The sequence below is a fragment of the Lissotriton helveticus genome, chromosome 7, assembly GCF_964261635.1.
Source record: "Lissotriton helveticus chromosome 7, aLisHel1.1, whole genome shotgun sequence".
Classification (NCBI taxonomy): domain Eukaryota; kingdom Metazoa; phylum Chordata; class Amphibia; order Caudata; family Salamandridae; genus Lissotriton; species Lissotriton helveticus.
Genome location: NC_136068.1, coordinates 608,519,396 through 608,539,844, shown reverse-complemented (window position 1 = coordinate 608,539,844; position 20,449 = coordinate 608,519,396). Strand labels below are relative to the sequence as shown.

The window sequence follows — 20,449 nt, the reverse complement described above, 5'->3', positions numbered from 1 at the left end:
TGGTATCACACTCCCACTACAGACACATTATCAGTTGAAATTCCCAGGACTTTTGCACAGACATACAGTTTTACTAATAAAACTATACAGAGCACAAACGATAATGTGTGGATAAGGCATCACCTAGTGTAATGATTTGTTTTGATCATATTAAAGCATTTGTTTCCAAACACAGTTCAGAATTAACAACTAATGTGCTTAATTTTTGTTCCTTATTCTGATACTTATACAGTTCATTTAAATGACGTGTGCTAGAAAAAAAACGTTCCTAACCCCCAGTATTCAATACGTTTGGCACATAAATCCCCTCAATTTGAAGCGAGATAAAGAAAAGTAAACACCAAGCTCACTCAGAAGACAACGCTTGACATTTTACCTTGGTCTTTGAATGCACAGCAAATGTGACTAGATTAAGAACATGATTCACAGACCTAGTTACAGAAAAGCGCACACGTAGAAAAATACAAGGGGAGTTGGTGTGAAAAGCTTTGCTCCTTTGGAGGGATGAACTAACTCGGGACAGCTTAAAACAAATAGAGCCAGCAAATCGAAGGCCAGAAAATGTGAGTTGCAAACCACAAAGCCAATGGTAAGCAATGGATGGAATGCATTCCCAGGGAATCTTTCTGAATATCCCAAAGATGACTTTAGCAAACCACACATCTGTACTGTCTGGTAGGCTTTGACCTAAAAAAAAAAGGTCTTTGGTGCCCCTGCACCCCACCTGAGCCAGGTGGTCTGTTTTTGCTGCCCCCTTCGGTTCTTTTCAGTTTATTTTTCAGGTCTTTAACTGCTTCATTAGATCTTCATCTGTTGCACCAACCAATCACAGAGCTTCTTGTCTGTGAACCTTTCTATGAGGACCCAAAATGAAAGTCAGGAGACCAGGATACTTAATCCAATCAGGTTTTAATATATTTTGAGTTTTGGGCTCAGAGGAGGTCCTCAAAAGCCACATTAACAGACCTTCCCAGACTAGCGGTCCAGCTAGCCCCTATAATTCTACCCCATATTGCCCAGTCTGAAACAGTTTTTAAATGCTGGCTTCTCAAAGTTTTGCTTGCTGTGGGTCACAGTGTTTGGTATTCCATGAGTGATGAACTCGCAGCAAATAAATGATATTTATATCTTCACTGCGTTTGTTGGGCAGGTCTGGTGTGGAAGCCGCATGCAGTATTGCGGTCTACATTTGGAACGATGTAGTGCAAAAGATTGAGTGGAACGCTTTAATTAATTTCAGCAGCTAGTATTCACTGTAGTCTGTGGCATGAGGCGTAAGATTGAAATGTGACTCGCCTAATTCCACAGATGACATGACCATGCACCTCTCAGCTAGTGTTCCAGTTCCGAACGCCTTTACTTTTGCTGCATCCTATAAATCCAGGTCACTTCCTGTTCTCTTATTCTTCAACATAGTAATTGGGGAATAGACTAATTCTTCCTGTTGAGCAACAGTCACAATAGAGCTATGAAGTGCATCTCCAAGAACATTACGCTCTTTGCAATCACTTTAGTTGAATCTGGATTGTTTCCAACCCCCTTTTTATTCCACCGTGACTGCTTGCTAAATGCTAATCTTTCCATTACTCAACCGAAATATAACTGGAAGCGCTAATCCGTTGGAATGCCAGAGGGATGTAATTAGACAGTTTACCAAAGGCATGAATATTTTCAACACTTAACTGCAGAGATGTGCTGAATGGTATTTGGTAGTGCACAGTGTAGTGGCCCTGAGTGATCACTCAAATTTGTGGTTGTTAATTACAAGGGCTCTTTTAAAAGGCTAGTGTTATAAGTCCAATTAAATAATAATTAAATTCCACTTATTTCGAAATACAGGTGCATAGTGGAAAAAACGGAATATCTCGTCATGGATAATTAAGTGCTGCAAAAATTAAGCTTAATGTCCTCACTTCCTTTAAATCCCAAGGTGGCAGTTCCCATAGTAAAAAATCACTAATCCACTTCGGTGCAAAATATGACCATGCTCCGGGTATTCTTAGATTACCCAGATACCTGTGAAAGTGACATATTTCACAGACGTGACAGTCATGGTTTGGATAGCTGAATTTTTGTCATAATTTTAGATCCTGCTTCTGTTCAATGAATATGTTCCACATTCTACTAACCATAGGTCCCCTGTTCATTGATCGGCACCATGCCATTCTTGGTTCATATGCTTGAACCCTTCATCGGTTAGGTTGGGTGTTAAATATGGCAAGCTCTGCAACTACTACTGCAACCAACTGACTGTTGCTTTAAGGCCTTGTCAACACTGGTGCTAAAAAAACCTTGTAGGAGTGAAAAACGACCTGTGACTATTATGAGAGTGTCACCTGCTTCCTGTGCTGACATCCGCTTCCAAACCATGGTCCTGTTGCTTTAGTGAGACTGATCGTTATTTGCTTACAGCTTGAAGTGACACCATAAGTTGCAAGAATCATTTAAGACTTCCTGCAAGGTCCCTAACCTTCAGTTTTGGTAATGATTAACAAGACTATTTGGCTGGAGGTGCCATAGAAGTGGCAGAGGCGGTTAACATTTCATGTTTCAACTTGTGACTGCACTCTTGAAAGTTTTAACTTTCTTTATTATCATGAACTGAAGATTCCACTTTGCGTTGTCACTCGATTTGTTCAATACTTGAATTTTGGATGTCTTTCTGCATTTGAAACCAAAGCATGTTGTTTTATTAGAAATTTGCCATTGTTTCCTTTCCTTGTAATTTGTTAAAACAATACACTCACTCAATTCCCTTGAAAGCACTGGTGACAGCAGGAGACAACCTTTCGATTTTGAGGAGCTCTTCGCTAGGTCACATTGAAGCATGTGCTCTGTTGTAGAACTGTAAGTTACAACTGCCAAGAATGACAGGTATAAATCTAACTGGAATTGCCGTAGAAGGGTTTTTTGAGGCGCGGGAGGGGGGTGGGTATAGGATCTTTTTAGGTCTCCGCTCTAGACTGCATGCATGCGCTGTCTCAAACCGAGCCATGTTGTACCTATATCTTGGGCTTTTAGCCCACCCATAGGCTTCCCATTTGCTGGTACAATCGCCTCTCAATTTTTCGTTCTTTCCGTTTGTGAAGGACATGCATATTTAATGCCTCTTCCGGTTATTAGCCCTCTCAGAGTGCATCGCCTAACTACTTGAAACCTACGCAGCGCCAATTTTTATCCGTTGTTCGGATTACTTTATAATTTTGTTTAAATGGGCAATTCATCCTGCCGCACATTAGGAGCGCTGTCGTTTTGATTCGAGCCAGACAAATTGTTCTGAATATATATCCGCCTAGTTCTGTGATGCCCTCTCGTGGAAGGAGTCCCCGGCGATCCTCACTGAAGCCAGGTCTCGTCCATCTTAGGTAAGGATGCCTCTCTCAGAGTTCTGAACAGTAGAAAATAAGATGCCATTGGAAACAGAAGAAATCCCTGGAATTAGAACTGAGCAGACAGAAGTATTACATTATTTTTAGTATTTAACACACACCCTTGCTGCTCTATATATAAGGATACCTCACATGGATAGCATATGCGTTTAAAAGGTGTCCTTGTAGCATTTCTGTTTTCGTATCTCTGGGGGTGGCTTTTATTGTGCAACTTCTCCAAATGTGTTCACTGCTCCTATCCGACAGTCTTTGACAGGTTGCGGGTGGTATATTGATAGCCGACCAATGGGGCCTCTATTCCTTTATTAGGTCTCGCCTGTCGATGCGCATGCGCATCGAGCTTGCGAGACTATTGGGGCTTAAACAGTATTTAACTAACTTGCAAGGAATCGTGGCGATTCCTTGCAGTGCCCGTGAAATTCAAGCTCAATGCGCATGCGCATTGAGCTTAAAAGCGCGTGCACATGCCCCCAGCCGCCTGCCACATCAAAGGTAGCCCAGCCCCCCTCCCACAAGCTTATCAGCGTGCTCATTCCCTAATTATTCACGGCCGGCCGGCCGTGACATGCCCCATGCCGCCTGCCACATCAAAGGTAGCCCAGTCCCCCTCCCACAAGCTTTTCAGCGTGCTCATTCCCTAATTATTCACGGCCGGCCGGCCGTGTCTCCTTCATTGTTCACTTTCCTTTCTACACTAACCTGTAACATTTTGATGTATGAGCTTGTAGCACTGCTCAACATCATTTCTTGTCTTTATTTTTTAGACATCCGGTAATCTGACTCCTTTTTATTGCGACCCGGAGAGTCACAGTTTTTACCTTGATTAATCATTCCCTGCTCCGTGAAAAGTAGAAGTCTGTTTCACGTGCGCTTTAAGGTAAACGAGGTTTCATCTTTTGTACGCCTATGAAAGTGAAGCCTGTAACACTGCCCAACACTACCTCTCACATTTTTCCTAGTTCCTAGATTACAGGCAATTTAACTCTTCTCTATCCAGTACGGAGAGCTTTGAACTTCCAACCCATTTCTGCTCCGCTAAATAGAAACAGCTGTTCAATACGCACCTGCAGGTAAAACAATTTATCGCTTTGCTAGTTCATGCCAGCGAGGATACGCAGACAGGGGTGCAAGACAACAAACACAGTGTGATCTCTGTACCGACAACGAACTACTCCGTGTGAAAGCTCCACTCTGGATCACAACTACAAGGACACGGTTTACGCGCAGTCACTGGTTTATTATGACAGAGAAGATCATGAGTGAATGTTGTACCTTGAACACCGCGTTTTCCGTGCGTCTCCTCCCCCCTCCCCTTCTCTGCCTTCCCTCCGTCTTGTCTCTTTTGGCCCCCCTCCTCCTCCTACTCTCTTGGTTGCACGGCCGCTAGGCTGTGCCTCCCCTACTCTCCTCCCCCCTCCTCCTACTCTCCTCCCCCCTTCTCCTCCTACTCGCATAGGAGCGTTTACAAAAGCAGAAAAAAACGAGCTCTTTACGAGACACCCACACGGGTTTACAAACTGAAATTAATGTATTTACCCTGCCTTCTACATTGTACATTTATGGGGTTGAAGCACTGCTCTGCCAATATTTGCCGTGACTCGGGCTATTGTGTTATACAAGGCTAATAATAAAGCAGCATTAATGCGCTTATTTTAAGGTCTTGTCATGAGCTGCAGCGCGTGGATTCTGCTTTTCATTAGCGGATATTTGTTTAAAGATCTGTCGAGGCGACTCTGAACACACAAAGTAACCACAAACTAAGCAGCCGGTACGCAATCTGCGGGTTTTTGCTTTTCCTTATGAGTACCAAACCAACCAACAACAGGCAGACAGGGGTGCAAGACAACAAACACAGTGTGATCTCTGTACCGACAACGAACTACTCCGTGTGAAAGCTCCACTCTGGATCACAACTACAAGGACACGGTTTACGCGCAGTCACTGGTTTATTATGACAGAGAAGATCATGAGTGAATGTTGTACCTTGAACACCGCGTTTTCCGTGCGTCTCGTTACTAACTAGTCTCTACCCATCAGGTAAAGGAGAAACTCTAGTACGTGTGCATTCAGCCAAAGTGGCACTGTCACAGGGACATCATCAGCGTCTTGGATCAAGCAAGTGCATGCTTTGGTTTTTCATCGCGTGCATCAGCACACAGCTCCCGTGAGCATTTAGCCAGGCACTTCAATGGGTCAAGCAAAGTGCACGCACTGCTCTATGCAACCTAAATTAATGCATGTGAGGGAACATCCGCTCTTAGGTTAAGCCCTATTAGGATGCTTCGAATTCTAGCAAATAAAAATGGTAACAAATATAAAAGACAGTAAGTCCAAGACTCCCCTAGATGCAACTAAAAGCCTCGTAAAGAGTTTACCACTAGCTACTGGGGAGTTTATTTAAAACCCAGTCGCTGCCCGAGTCTCCTCCACCACCCCCACCCCCTCGCAGCTGTTCTGCCTTTCGCTTTACTCTCGGACTTTAAATGCAGGAGATTCTTGTCTGGCACCATACGCATCTCTTGGGGTCTCTTATTTGCGAAGGTAGTCACAGTCATGCAAGGCAGACGTGCATTAGGCTTTTTAAACAGTAACGATTATAACTTCTGATGAATTCGAATGACTACACATTTCAGGTGGGGAGTTTTTAAAGCTTCCACCCCCAAACACTGCAAACAGTGCCACCTCGTGGTAACTGTGCAGCACTCCAATATAAGGTATGTCAGGAGCTAAGACTCGCACTTCCCTTCCCAACCACTCTGGGTGAGGACGCATGCTGCTATATCCACGTTTCTGGTTATAAAAGCCTTTTTAGGTCTCGCCCCCTCCCTTCTCCAACCCTCCCCACTCTCTCTCCCAGCACAGCACCATCAAAAAACCCCAGCCGACAGTGCAATAGGTCTCGCAGCATTTGAGTTAGAGCTTTTAGAAATGTTTATGGCTTTTTTTATTTGTAATTCTTTAGCATTGGCTACAGGAAACAAAAACGCTAAAGATTTTTAAAAAAAACCCATAAACAATTCTAAAAGCACTAACTCTAATGATGCGAGACCTATTGCATTTTCAATGCTTGTTTAGAGAGCAGTGGCAATGACCAGCAGCAGGCTCTAGATTATTTCTAGTGCCCTTGTCTTTTAAAGGAGAGGCTAATTCCAAGTCACCTTTCAAAGGTAGTTTACCTGTAACATGACAACGAGCATTGCCATTTAGTGGCAAGGTATTCTACTTTTTTAATGAGACAACTGTCATTGTGTTGTACTGTATCTGAGAGACTGCTCAAATGGGCTTCTCAAGTAAGCTCAGTATGATGACTTGAGCTTCTGTTTGTAATCAGAATGTTGCAATTTGTTTACTTGAGCTACAGGCTCGTAAAGCTACATAGGCCCTGCCCACAAATAGGGGCACTGAGGTAGTCAGTCAGAAGCGTTGGCTGGCTTTCTGTGAAAGGTCTGACACTCAAAATTCCAAACACTAGACAGTGCAGAAATAATTTTTCATGGCCTGTGGTTGTTATAAATGTATGTATGCCTACCAGTGTCCAGTGACACCTAGCATAGGTTCTGAAAATCAAGACCGTCATGTTTATCCCATTGGCAGTTGAAGAGTTTATGAACACCTGACAATATGGGTTATTGTTCCAGTCTTTCTCGTCGCCCCTGAGTGGTAGTTGGATTTCCTTGTAGCAGTAGTGCTTATGCTCAGACTGTGAGGGAGAAGCACAGGGGCTGCTGCTGTAAACATCAGAGTGGGAGGCTGGCCGCCCAGTGGGGCCCCACAGCATGCGGAAGCAGCACCCCGTAAAGCTAGACTGGCTGTGCTAGCTGCTGAAGCTGGCGCTGCTGGTGGCTGTGCTACTTGTCATGTTACTCAACACACAATCGCTACTAGCCTCTTTTCTGTGGAATGAGCTGACCTACTGTCTCTTCCTTGCACTCAACAAGTTCCCTACATGCTTCAGCAGCAGTTGGTGCGGCAAGTTCCTCAGCATACGGCGTACGTTAAAGTCCTGGGGCCAGCAACGCGCGCTCGACCTCTTCCATTCACACTTTAGTTTAAACTGTAACACTCATTACTACTGAGTAACCCTTCATCCCCAGTGACCACATAACCCAGTTATTAAAAAAGTTTCTGCACCCGTCATCGATAGCCTTTTTATCTTGTTGCGCTCGAGTGTGCTGTGTAATTCGTTGCATTCATGCATTCTGACTCGGACATTTGGGGTTGAGTCAGTTTACGCCGGTCTGCATGGATGCAAGCTGATGGGCCGCCTTAATATTTAAGATCCTTATTTTAATAAAGACCTACCTTCTTACCTGAAGCTTTTGGACCTACTTATTACAAATTGGAAGCATTGTACGGTGGCGGCTTAACCCCTTCGACGCTCATGACGAGCCCAGCTCGTCATGGAGTTTCCATTGGTTTCAATGGAAATTACATGGGAATCAACAAATAGGCTTAGCATCCAAGTGGTTAAGGTTTCTTTGGTGCAACTACTGGTGAGGAGCTCCCGTAGTCTGTTTGCAGTCTAAGTTGAACTGCACAGACGTGTTGCAATAAGCAAGGAAGTGAGAAGACTGGTTTGGCGCAGTTGCAGAGGAAGTATAGTTCCAAAAGCGGCTGAGATGACTTGGCTGGGTCTGTGTGCTGTTAGGCAGTTTGTGCGTGTGACATATCAGGCTTTTGCCATAAGCCATTGATCGAGCCTTGTTGGATTGCTTGCTCTTCACACTGGTGTTTTGGGCTGCATGTCACGTTACGCAAGACATGACAGCCATATTGGTTAAATCTTCTTGACTGTGTACAGCTTCACAGTAGTGTTTTTGCCATGCTTTGCGCTACGTGAGACGTGGCAGCCATTTTAGGTGGATATACTTTTTAATTCTTAGATCTGTGGATTCGCTAAGATTACGGCAGCTATGGAAAGCCGTGGGTGCTGTTAATTAACCATCGTAATTACTCACTGTGCAAGCAGTTATAACAGTCATCCTGTTCCCAGCCATGGAAGCATCGTGTGCATGTATCTCCTGTGCTGTAGTGCAAGCTCGTTCTTCAAGATATCAGCATTCTTTTTCTGGCATTAATCGTATGTATTACTTCTGCTGAGGTAAACTGTGAGTTTTATACCTTATATTTCACAGATCCTGCATTCTTTTGGGGGAAATAACAAGTTTCTATAAACCAAAGCATTAACAGCCTCCACATTTTTGTCTGAGTCCTAGTAAACCTATTTTAGAGTGGAAAAGATGGTTCAGAGCTTTCCAGAATTATTTGACTGCCATAGATGCCAATATATACTCACCTGACAGGAAGTTTGCTCTAATGTTTAATCTGTTGGGAAACGAAGGACAGAGAGTTTATGATCATCTTGCGGAAGTACAACCACTGGGCGAGGATGCTCGAGATTGGAATGTATTAGTGGAAGTGCAAATAAAGATTGTCTAAGAAAAGTTTTTGAGGAGCCCAGTGTCGTCTTAGAACGCTTTAATTTGTATTCCCGCAACAAGCAAGACTCAGTTGAATTAATAGATCAATATGTTGCAGCTTTGAGAATTTTAGCTAGTACTTGCAAGTTTGAGAATGCAGTTGATCAGTATATTTGGGACCACTTTATGTTGAATTGTTATATAAAGAAAGTACAGGAACATTTGTTGTGCTGTACCAATCCTTCGCTGGATCAAACACAAAAAAATAGCCACAGGCATAGAGCGATCTCTAAAGTCAGTTAAAATGTTGTAAAATACTGGTCAATCTGAAAAAGTTAATGTTGGGTTTAAAAAACAAAAAACAGGATACTACTAAAATGGGAAATGCTTTGTTACATGGTGGTTCCTGTTATAGATGTGGTTCACATTATTATTTAGTAACAACAGTGTCGTGCACAAGGAAAAAAGTGCAGTAAATGTAATAAAGTTGGGCATTTCATGAAAGTGTGCAAAAGTGTGCGCACAGATGTCAATGCAAGTTGTGTTTCGGAAGTGGAACAACAGGAAGTGATTAATTTCAATTGTCATGCTGTTGCAAATATTTCCACCACTACTATATTGACGGTGGCTGTAATGTGGATGCGGGTGACATGGCAAGTAAAAATGGCCCATATTGTGACGTAAGAATTGGCGGGATTACGGTGAATATTATGGTTGATTCTGGCTCACTGGTCACAATGTAGTCCGAAGGAACTTTCAAGGCTCTTTGGGGAGATATGCATTTAAGTGTACCCGATATTAGCGCGGTGGCCTATGGTTACCGAGATTGAGACCTTAAGCTTTTTTGACGACAGTTTGAATTTTCATGACAGAATAATTCATACTAAAATATATGTGGCTATGAAAGGAAAGGAAATTATTCTAAGATGGATCTATCAAGGGAAATAGGGAAGGATTTTGAGGCTGGGTACACTTACCCCTATTATTTTGGTTGATGGTGTGTGTGTAACATTTGTGATGTAGGTGTTGTACTAAAAAAAATCCATAAGTTTATGCAGACAAGATTGGCGTATGAAGGGGTTTGAGCACGAGACTGTATTAAAGCAGAATGTTACACCTGTGTTACATGAGGTTCGTGAGGTACGTTTGTTTGTCAGAGAAGAGTTGAGGAAATCTCTTGACCAACTGTGTGCAGATGGGATTATTGAACCTGGGAATGTGGCTGAGTGGGTAAGTGCAGTGGTTATATTAGTTTATGTGTGGATTTACGCTCACTAAACAAAAATATTGTTGTGGATTGTCATTCGTTACCGAAAATTCATGAAGTGTTGACAACTTTAGGAGGGGCAAAGTATTTCAGCAATATAGATGTAGAAGCAGTGTACCATCAAGTAGCTCTAAAGAGAGTCTCATATTTTGACCACATTCATAACTCCTTTTGGTGCATTTAAATATTTAAGCTTACCATTTGGCCTAATACCTTCTGCTAGTATATTCCAGAAACGAATGTATTGTTCAAGGATATTCATGGAGTACAAGCATTCCAGGGCAATATTTTAATTTTTGCTAAAACAATTGAACAGCATTATAAGATGTCAGATAAGGTATTGTCCACTTTGTGTGATTGTGGTATGACTGTATTGCATGACAAATGCACATTTCTAACCAAATCTGTTGTCTATTTGAGACATTGTAAAAAACCAGAAGGTGTGAAACCTTAGGATGATTTAATCAAAGCCTTGAAGGATATACCATTCCCGCAGAATAAGGATGAATTAAAGTCATTTATTGGATTGTGCGATTATTATGCAAGGTTTGTGAGTGGGTATGCCACTCTCATGGAACCTTAAAAAAACTTTTGAGGAAGAAGGAAAAACTTGTTTGGCAGTGTGAGCAAAAACACATTTGATGATATTAAAAGAACACTTGCTAATGTTACAAATGGGGGTGGGGTCGCACACTACTCGCACACCGGCGGTGTCGCCCCTAAGGACTCTGGTCAATGTAGTAAAGTGTTCGCGATGCATCATCTTTCGATCTTTTGCTATCTTCGCTCTCTTCGCCATCCCTGGACACGTGTTTCGGGGTATCACCCCTCGTCAGCAGGGATAGGCCGTGTACTGGTACATACACTGGTACATACCTGGCAGATATTGGCAGCCATCGGCATCCCCAGTACACGGCCTATCCCTGCTGACGAGGGGTGATACCCCGAAACACGTGTCCAGGGATGGCGAAGATAGCAGAAGATCGAAAGATGATGCATCGCGAACACTTTACTACATTGACCAGAGTCCTTAGGGGCGACACCGCCGGTGTGAGAGTAGTGTGCGACCCCACCCCCATTTGTAACTTTAAAGCTCCCGTGAGCAGTGGGCTGACGAGCCTGGGATCCCGCACCTACGCGCCTGAGTGGTACTATACCTGGCAGATATTGGCAGCCATCGGCAACCCCAGTACACGGCCTATCCCTGCTGACGAGGGGTGATACCCCGAAACACGTGTCCAGGGATGGCGAAGATAGCAGAAGATCGAAAGATGATGCATCGCGAACACTTTACTACATTGACCAGAGTCCTTAGGGGTGACACCGCCGGTGTGTGAGTAGTGTGCGACCCCACCCCCATTTTGAACACTTGCTAATGTGCCAGCGTTAAAAACCTTTGTGAGTGGGGCTACTTGTATTATCTCAGCGGATGCTAGTGCTGTAGGTTCAGGTGCATTTCTTTGTCTAAGGGTCAGTTCTGAAGAACACCTGATAGCTTTTACGTGACAGATTCTCTCTGACGTTGAGAAGAGATAAAGCACGATAGAGAGGCATTGGCTTGTGCATGGGCCATTAAAAAATATAAAACATGTTTGGGGTACAAAGTTTGTCTTTATGTACACAGCTTCTTCCATACTTATTTGTATTCTGTCTAAACTACCGGAATACAATTTTGAAATTGGATACATACCAGGAGGAATCCGTGCCCGTGCCAGTTGTTTATCTTGAGTGCCCTTGGAACAAGTAACTGAAGAGTCAGTTTGTTTGGATCTTGAGTGTGTTGTAGCAGATGTCGAAGTAGCAGAAGTATGTCGGGGAACCATCAGTGAAGGAGAATGGAGTAAAGCATGTGCAGAGGATCTCATCGTATTGAAAGTAATCAAGTATGTCAGGAAGTGGTGGCCACTGCTAAAGCATTTACAAGGAGAATTGCATTGTCATAGTTAAATTGTCAACTCAGATCACCGTGGAACCTGCGTTTTTTTTTTTTTTTGGGGAGCTGGTAAATTTATTTCTCCCAATAATTTGAAGTCTAAGATTATCAGATTAGCACATTCTGGACACTTGGGTGCCACATCCACTAAGAAAATGTATGGCAACAATTTTGGTGGTTTTATATGGACAAACAAGTGGAGGGGTTTGTAGATAAATGTGAAGAATGTTCCCTTTCCAACGAACACTGGAAAACGAAAGAAGTTCCTTTAGTACCTACTCCTTTTCCTGAGTTTCCGTGGAGAAAATTGGCATTGGATTTTTCTGGACTCATTTCGCAATTGTCAGAGGACATTAAGTATATGGGTGTACTGAATTATTGTTATTCTAAAGGGGTTTATTATGAATATGTACTCTTATAGCGATTGAGTTCCTTAGTAAGGTGCATTGGAAGGCAACCCTTTAGAATTGGTCACTGATAACGGCGTGCAACTGGTGTTGGAGAAAATGGACGTTTTTTCTTAAAAAACAGGATTTAAACATTAGCCAATGGCTCTTTACAGTCCAGCGCTAATGGGGCCATTGAGAGGGTGAATAGGTTGCTTAAAGAGGGAGTTCAAACTGCTCTTACTTGTGGTGCAAAGGTTGAGAAGTTTTTAAAAAATAAGGTGTGGGCTTATCACAATGCCCCTCACTCAGTCACCGGGGTTTCCCCTTTTTCGTCACTGAGTGGTATCGATGCCAGCACAGGTTTGTTGCCAATGAGGTTGGATTATAAAGTACCCTCTAGAGAAAGACCAGAACAAATGACTAGTGATGAGCTCAGGTTGAAAGGTCTCAAAACAAGATGAAAAACTATCATGATGAAGCTCATGGTCTAAGTAATGTTGAAATCCATATAGGTACTTGGGTTATGTTAACTAACCTGAGAACCAAGAGATCAAAAGTGAATTTTCATTATAATGGCCCATTCAGAGTGTGTAAAGTCGCTCGTGTTTTGGTAGAACTGATGGATGGACGTTGGTGGTCAAAAATGAATTTACAGGATTTTCAAAAGAACATTATTACTAGGAAGTTGAGTATTCCTGATGATACTTTATTTCCTCTAGGAGTTCTACTGGAGTGTGATCTTTCAAAATAAAATAATACCCTTCATGATGATAAGCAGAATGCTCAATGTAGTGAATTGGATGCTGTATCTTCTTTTTTTGTTCTTCTGAAGTGAAGTGTCTACAGGTCATGGAGAAAATCGGGAGGGTGTGTCTCTTGCATAATCTCATAATGGATAGGGACCTCTAGATCGAGGGAATGTAACCATTACTACCAGATGTGGACGTGTATCTAGGAAACAGTTATTTTCAATAATGAGGTATAAAACATTTTTTTAAAAATATTTTTATTTTATTTTTGTTTCAGTGCTGGGGTGTTCTGTTTTTCTCTCTTTAGTTTTGTTTGATCTATATTTTATTAAGTTGTTCGAACTGTCTCTAGACTTAGTTACTCTATGTTATATTCTGGGTTGTGTACTACTGTATTATCATTTATTCTGTGTTCAATTGTATATGGGGAGATGTGCTGTGTAATTGGTTGCATTCATGCATTCTGACTCGGACATTTGGGGTTGAGTCAGTTCACAGTTGGATCCGGTCTGCATGGATGCAAGCTCATTGGCCGCCTTAATAGTTAAGATCTTTAGTTTAATAAAGATATTCCTTCTTACCTGAAGCCTTTGGACCTTCTTATTATGCTTGTATCTATCATAATACACAATACACCATGTTCTTTCTGTCTTAATACACAGCCTGCTCTTCTCAGCTGTTGTGTAGCGAGTGGTACCTTCTCACTTCTCTTTTTGAACACATCCATATGAAAGTTGATACAGCAGGATTTCTGGTCATACCAGTGTGCTCAATAGTACGTTTTTAGGTTTCAGCTCTAGAGGACATGTATGCGCTTTCTCGAACTGAGAGATACTGTATGTACATCATGGGCTCATAGCCTGCCCATAGGCTTCCCATTTGCTGGCACCACGGCCACTCCATTTTTCTTTCTCCCCATTTATGAAGGGCATGTATACCTCGTTTGACTCTTAATGGGTTGGGAGCAGTGTGTACAAACATATAAATAAAAAACATTGGAGATGGCAAAAGCTCGGAGCTTGGCGATTGCAGAGAAGTATTGGCTTTGCCAATGCTTGTTTTACCTTGCCAGAGCTATCAATGTACTTATTTTTGCTAGAAGCACATCTGTTTAGACTACCTGGATTATTTCCAAAGCAAAATCAACTGGAGGAGATTGGGGGTAAACACCAGCGGGAGTGGCTTAGTAACCGCAACACCGAGCATAAGGGCGGGTGTGTGTGTGTGGTTTTTTTTTAAGGGAGGGGTCAAACGTACAAGAAAAAAAGCTGGGTGATATATGCACTCTTATAGAGTGTTTAACCAAAAAGAAAAAAGTAGCTACCCAAACGTGAGAGGTGGAATGATACTAGTCAGCAAATCAAAAGGGTGGAATAAGTCTCTGCTCCAGGTGAGGAACAAAAATGAGAAGAGTAGGGAAAGCCATTAAATAAGAAGCATTCAAATGTGTGTGGCAAAAAACAACCAATGATAAACGATGGGCTGATGGTAGGACCTTTTTAAGTTCACATTAGGTTTTTCGCAACTAGACAGCTAGCACTGTCTGACAGGTGTGACCTAAAAAGCAAGGATTGTTTCACAACAATATGGTGTTTTTTTTGTCCTGCTTAAAATAGTGCAGATTGGGTTTGTTTTTAAGAGGATCAGTCTTTGTATGCTGGTGCAAATTGAATACTATTTAAGCTCTTTACATCTGAACAGAATGGTCCTGTTTCCTAGTATCAGGTTAAGGCACTGGCACATATTTATTAGCTAACATCTGTATAATTGGGCAAAGTAGATTAGATACCAGGTCCCCTTTATTCTCTTCCCGCTTTGTTTAAGGTAAGAATTGAATTGCTCTGCTCATCCACATATAGAGAAGGGTTCTCCTCTCATCCCATGCAATGTGTCCAAATATATAATTTGTTTCTTTCCGTTAACATTTTGTTTCACTCTTCTAGCCGATTGTTGCCTTGCAGTTGAATCCTGATGGGTGCTTATTATTGCCATCTTTTTCTTCTAGGACAGCGATATTTCACAGTACCTTATGTTGTTAAACTCCCTGCGCTGTCGGTCTTCACAGCTTTGGTCTGGTGGTCATGACTGGCAGCATGGGCACTTGAAAGAACCTCTCATTTCTTTTTTTCTCATTTTAAAAAATCGGGCCACCAGTAAAATGCATTTCCAAATGTAAAAAGGGAAAACTGAGCCTTACTAATAATTTAACTTTTTAATTCAATGTTCAGCGTTCCTGTTTTGACTGATCTCTCACTTAAGAATATATTGCTTCACCTTAGTCTGATCTGTTTCACATTGAAAATTTAGACTTTTTCTCTTGACTCTGTAGTAGCTCTTTCCTCTGTGTATTCCCAAGTATTCTACTGTCTTTATTCCACTTCTGCGGTCTCTGCACTCAGTATTTCTCTCATAATTTTTCCCATTTTAGGATTTCTCTATTTTTAGACTTTTTAGTTTCTGTATAAGGTGCTGCGAGCATTTGTAGTCCTTGGCTGTTGTTTTCACTTTAGTTTCAGTTGATCAGCCTAGCTGTTCTCTTTGCTGCTCATAATTTATTTTAAAAGCCCTTCTGTCTCTCTGTTTACGTTTTTACTGTTTATTTGTTGGCTCCAAATACTTAAGAGGTCAAACTTTATGGATTTAACTTTTGCCAGAAGCATTTTCCGTTCTTCAATTTATTATCTATGCTGTTTTTAATGGGTTAGTGTTTGCTATTCCAGTGTGGTTAATTTTTTGTTTCATTCATTGTTTTGATATATGTATATGTGATGCCTCCACTAACCATTTTATGGATTCGACAAATAAGTGGTCTGGACATTTACTGGTCTGTGTTTAGTGATTTGCTTATGATGTGAACTGACTGATAAGGCTGTACCAGTAGAATACAGACTCTGCCAAGTTACTTTTGCAATTACGCACTTGAAGCCACATTTGAATTGAGCATCAGCAGCTGTTTCTTATTTTTGGACTTGATTACAGTATTCTTTGGCGCAGTTATGAAGCGTTACATACTGATTGACAGTGAGACTGAAGGTGGTTAACTTTGAGTTGTAGCCCACAATTTTCAAAGATTATCTGCTTGGAGGCCTGAGTGATTCCAAAGCATATGTTAGGCACATATTTTGTGCATTGTGTTAGATCGTCTGTACCCTGTGCTGTGTTATCTGAACCACTACTCTGATAAAAATCTTGGTCTCAGCCATGTGTTCTGCATGTTAGATTGCCAATTACCCCGACCCATCTAGTTTAGCATTCTGAGGCTGTGCAGGAGATTGATGGGCTCAGTGACTTCTGTAAAACCGAGTGAAGTCCATAAACTTTCTTAATGTGACATTCTTTTATATGGCTAGATATTTATAGACCCATAGAGCGGGGCAGAATCTGCTATATGTAGGCTCTTGCTGGCGTCTGACATATTTGCCCCAAACATACCTGCGTTTCAAAGGCACAGGCCGGTCTGTAAATGTAGATTATCTTCATTGCATGTTAATGTCCTTCAGATAACATTTTAGGCAGAAGATGTGTGCTTATATTTAATTGCTTTTATCATTTGTTTTTTTTGTCTCCAGGATTTGACGGGCATTGAGTCTATGGAACAGTGTCGTCAGACTCTAGAACAGCATAACTGGAATATTGAGGTATTTTTCCATGCTTACTTTAGGACAGATTGAACTTACACTATTGTAGCTCAGTTTAGCTTTGGTGGGTTCTGAACGTTTACATAAGGATCAGTTGGGATTTAACTATGTCCTTTTTATCCTAGTTTCCTTGTTGTGAACCATTTTTCCTGATCTGCTTGTTTTGATGTTCTCTTCTTGTCTCTCTCATCTGCATTTTTATTCCACTTTTGTGCCTCCTTCTCCAGGCTGCTGTCCAGGACAGGCTTAACGAACAAGAGGGAGTTCCTGCCGTGTTCAGTCCTCCTCCAGCCCGACCACTTATGGTGAATACAGCAGACCATAGAGTTTACAGCTATGTTGTTTCCAGGCCGCAGCCAAGGGTAAGTAGTTCACAGTACTATCCTTTTCTAGCTGATATGCATTTCAGGCCGCCAGGCTGACATTTTGGTACAGAAGATGGAGACTGTCAAACTAATCAAAATCGTCAGCGCCAAACCAAATTTATAGGAACCACAATTTTCAGGTGCATGGAACTTATTTTAATAAAAAGTATACCTAACTTCACAAATCAAACTATAAATACAATGTCTATACTCAAAATATTTAGCCGTTTTTATTGTGAGATAGTAAGTCCCTCACTACAGGCATCCTTTTGCCCCTTTCACCTGCTCTCTTGCACCCTATGCCCCTTGGCTGCTCTCTTCACTCAATCGTCCGTCGGCCCCTCTTGCACATCGCTGCCCTAGTTGCGGCACTACATTGCAAGAGCCACCACCCACATTTTCTGTTTTCTCCCAGAATCCCACTTTCGTCAGTTTTACTTCCCTCTCCATCTACTATTTTCTGAGCCTCGTCGTCACACTCTCCTGTTTCCCGTTAGTTGGCCGGTGATTGGATGAAAGGAGTAGAGTGAATTTTTTTCCTGGATGGAAGCTGTTGAACACCATAAAAGTGATCTGCTGCATGTCTAAAGGAAGTGTAAGGTGTCTCCTGGAAGGTTTAATAGGGTGAAAGCAACAGTTTTAAAGATTTGAAATGAATTAGAGGGGTAGTTGCAAAGAAGTGAGCAATTGCAGTAGAGTAGGTTGCTAAAGACTACATCAAGCAGAGTTATTTTAGGCATGTAGAGCAGATGGTAGTGGACAGAAATGGCCATCAAATAATCATGAAAAAACGACTAAAGTGTGCAACTATGCCCATGCATGGTATCTCTGCAGCCTGTGGGATGATATGGCTTCGTCCGAGAGCACTGTGTAAAGCTTAAGCAGAAATGCTAGACAGCCAGATTGTGAACTGTTTTCTAAAGAGAATATAGTCTGGCTATGAAGAGAGGCCAGCAAGTGGTTCCACATTTCGGCTGAAAAAAAGTATAAGTATGCCTCACTTTGTAAAGGAGGTGCATCTTTAGCAAATATGCAGCAGTAGAACACGGGAAAGGGGAGTAGTGTGCCTTACAAAACTATTATGATGAATCATGGGCTCTATTCATTGAACATCACTGTGTGACACCATGACAGTATAAAATGTTGAACAATTGTAGATCAAGGAGGTGTTCAGAGGCAGAGTTCAGGTGAGAAAGGCCAAGATTCTGCCTGAGCAATGCATTCTGGATAGTTTGAAGCTGAGCTGTTGGGTATGTGGGCGGGTGGAGTTGGATGGGATGACACCACTGCCTGGATTACAAATATGCTTCAGTAAGAAAGGAGCAGAGACTGAAATTTCCTCAAGGTTATGGCACAGAAAATGCTAAGAAGTGTGCTTACTGATCAGAGGTTCATAGACAAATTGCCATCCAGTATGATCCAAAATTGTAGGGCCACGTGTAGTTAAGCTGTGGACCCCTACAGCCCTCTCCCCTCACCAAACTCGGTGTAAAGGAATTTCTTCCCTGGCAAACCCAAAGGGGTTTCAGGGTACTTCCATATAGCATTGACCATGAGCCATTTGTCTATGCCATTACTGGTGGGGGAAATAACTGCCAAGTGGCCGAAAAATTGGCCAGCATAGTGAAAGAACATCAGCCTTAAATAGTGAATCTGTGAACCCAGCGGGTGAGAGTGGTGCTAAAGGAGGATCCCTGCTGCTCACTGCAGAGGAGCGGTTTGAAATCAGATTAGTACGAGGCGTTCAAGACAGTTGTATGAAGCAGATGGAGGCTGTCAAAGGCAGAAGAAAGGTCTTGTCTGGTAACAACTGCAAATCTTAAAGTATGTAAGGCCAGGTGCAGAATCATCAGTGGCGTTCAAAAGTATGGATTCTGTACCATATCTAGGCAAGAAGCCTGTGTGGTAGAAGTACCTGTGCTATTTTGTGACCACTCTGAGTAATGATGGACCATATTTTGGTGTTCATGATTCGATAACGGACTGCCGGTGGGTTCTTGCACTAACCAAATGCCTTATGCTTCTTGTTTCAGGGACTCTTAGGATGGGGTTACTACTTAATCCTTCTTCCATTCCGATTCACTTATTATACGCTACTTGATATTTTTAGGTGAGTAGAATTTTTATTTTCCTTTTTCTCGGGTACATAAGCATTGTTGATGTAATTTTTTATATCTGCAAACGTGCAACCCATCCTCTGCTCACTTGTTACTAAATAAATATAATAGCATACATAATATGTGAAATATACAAGATCTCGTTATCTGACTTTACTGTGTACTCTTGCAGTGATGTGCCAGTAGTGTCATATGCAATCTCCTTAGATGTCGTATTTGAGGTCATGAACAGTGCATTGAAACTGTCAACGCTATGTATTTCAAAGCTTTGATGTCAAGTGAATTTTCTAATAAAAAATGTAACCATAATTTCATTAACTTTTTTTGTGTGTGAATTTCCCAGGTGTTTTGTAAAGTAATATTAATCTTACAAGCAAGTGTAGCAATTCTCTTTTCTTTGTCTGCTTAATCCAGTTTCTGTGTTGATGTAATGTGCTGCACATAGCCTTTTGCTGCACATTGCGGAGGTTGGGAACAGTTTCTGGCAGATGGCCAGGCCCAGCACACTGCTGTCATCCAAAAGGCCCTCCAGGTCCTCTACGCCCAACCTCTGCAACAAATATTCTTAGTTGCAGCCACCCGATCAGATTACGCCGACACCATTTTAATGGAGTCTAACAGCGCTAGAAGTATATTCAAAATAGTGACCGACCTTTCCAAACACGACTGCCTAAAATATAAGATAATTGCAACTCAAGACCTATGTGACAGGTTAGCGATTTTTTCGAGGAGAAAATTACTAAAATTATTGGCGGCCTGGAAATGGACAAAGCGGATAAGATAGAAGACGAAATCAGAGCGACTGAGATGCCGCTACTGATTCAGATGGAGGAGTGGGTAGACAAGGACAGATCAGTGACTCTAGTTCATTTGGAGATACCAACAGAGGAGGATTTCAACAGACTTGCTTTGAGTATTTCATCAGGGTCCTGAATGGATTCTGTCCCACACAGGGTATGGAAGGAACTTAAGAAAGACCTCTTTCCGCAGCTCCGATAGATTTGCTGCCAATCCCTTAGCAGTGGAGTAGTACCTGCATGTTGGAAACCTCTGTTAAAAAAAGCTACGCTTGATCCCCTGTGCCCAAATAACTACATACCCATCTCTCTTCTACCCTACCCTGTGAAAATTCTGGAACGTTTGGTTAGTAAGACTCTTTCGCAATTCCTAGAAACTAATCAC

The 20,449-nt window shown here is 42.0% G+C and overlaps 1 protein-coding gene across 1 annotated transcript in view; it reads left to right on the top strand.

Moving 5' to 3' along the window:
• The window catches only part of FAF2 (Fas associated factor family member 2), a 117,774-nt gene that overhangs the window by 20,537 nt on the left and 76,788 nt on the right, over nucleotides 1–20,449 (top strand). The window contains exons 2-4 of the mRNA XM_078652811.1: nucleotides 16,717–16,785; nucleotides 17,013–17,147; nucleotides 19,184–19,260. Coding sequence (XP_078508937.1) covers nucleotides 16,717–16,785; nucleotides 17,013–17,147; nucleotides 19,184–19,260 — 281 coding nt within the window. The remainder of the gene's footprint in view (nucleotides 1–16,716; nucleotides 16,786–17,012; nucleotides 17,148–19,183; nucleotides 19,261–20,449) is intronic.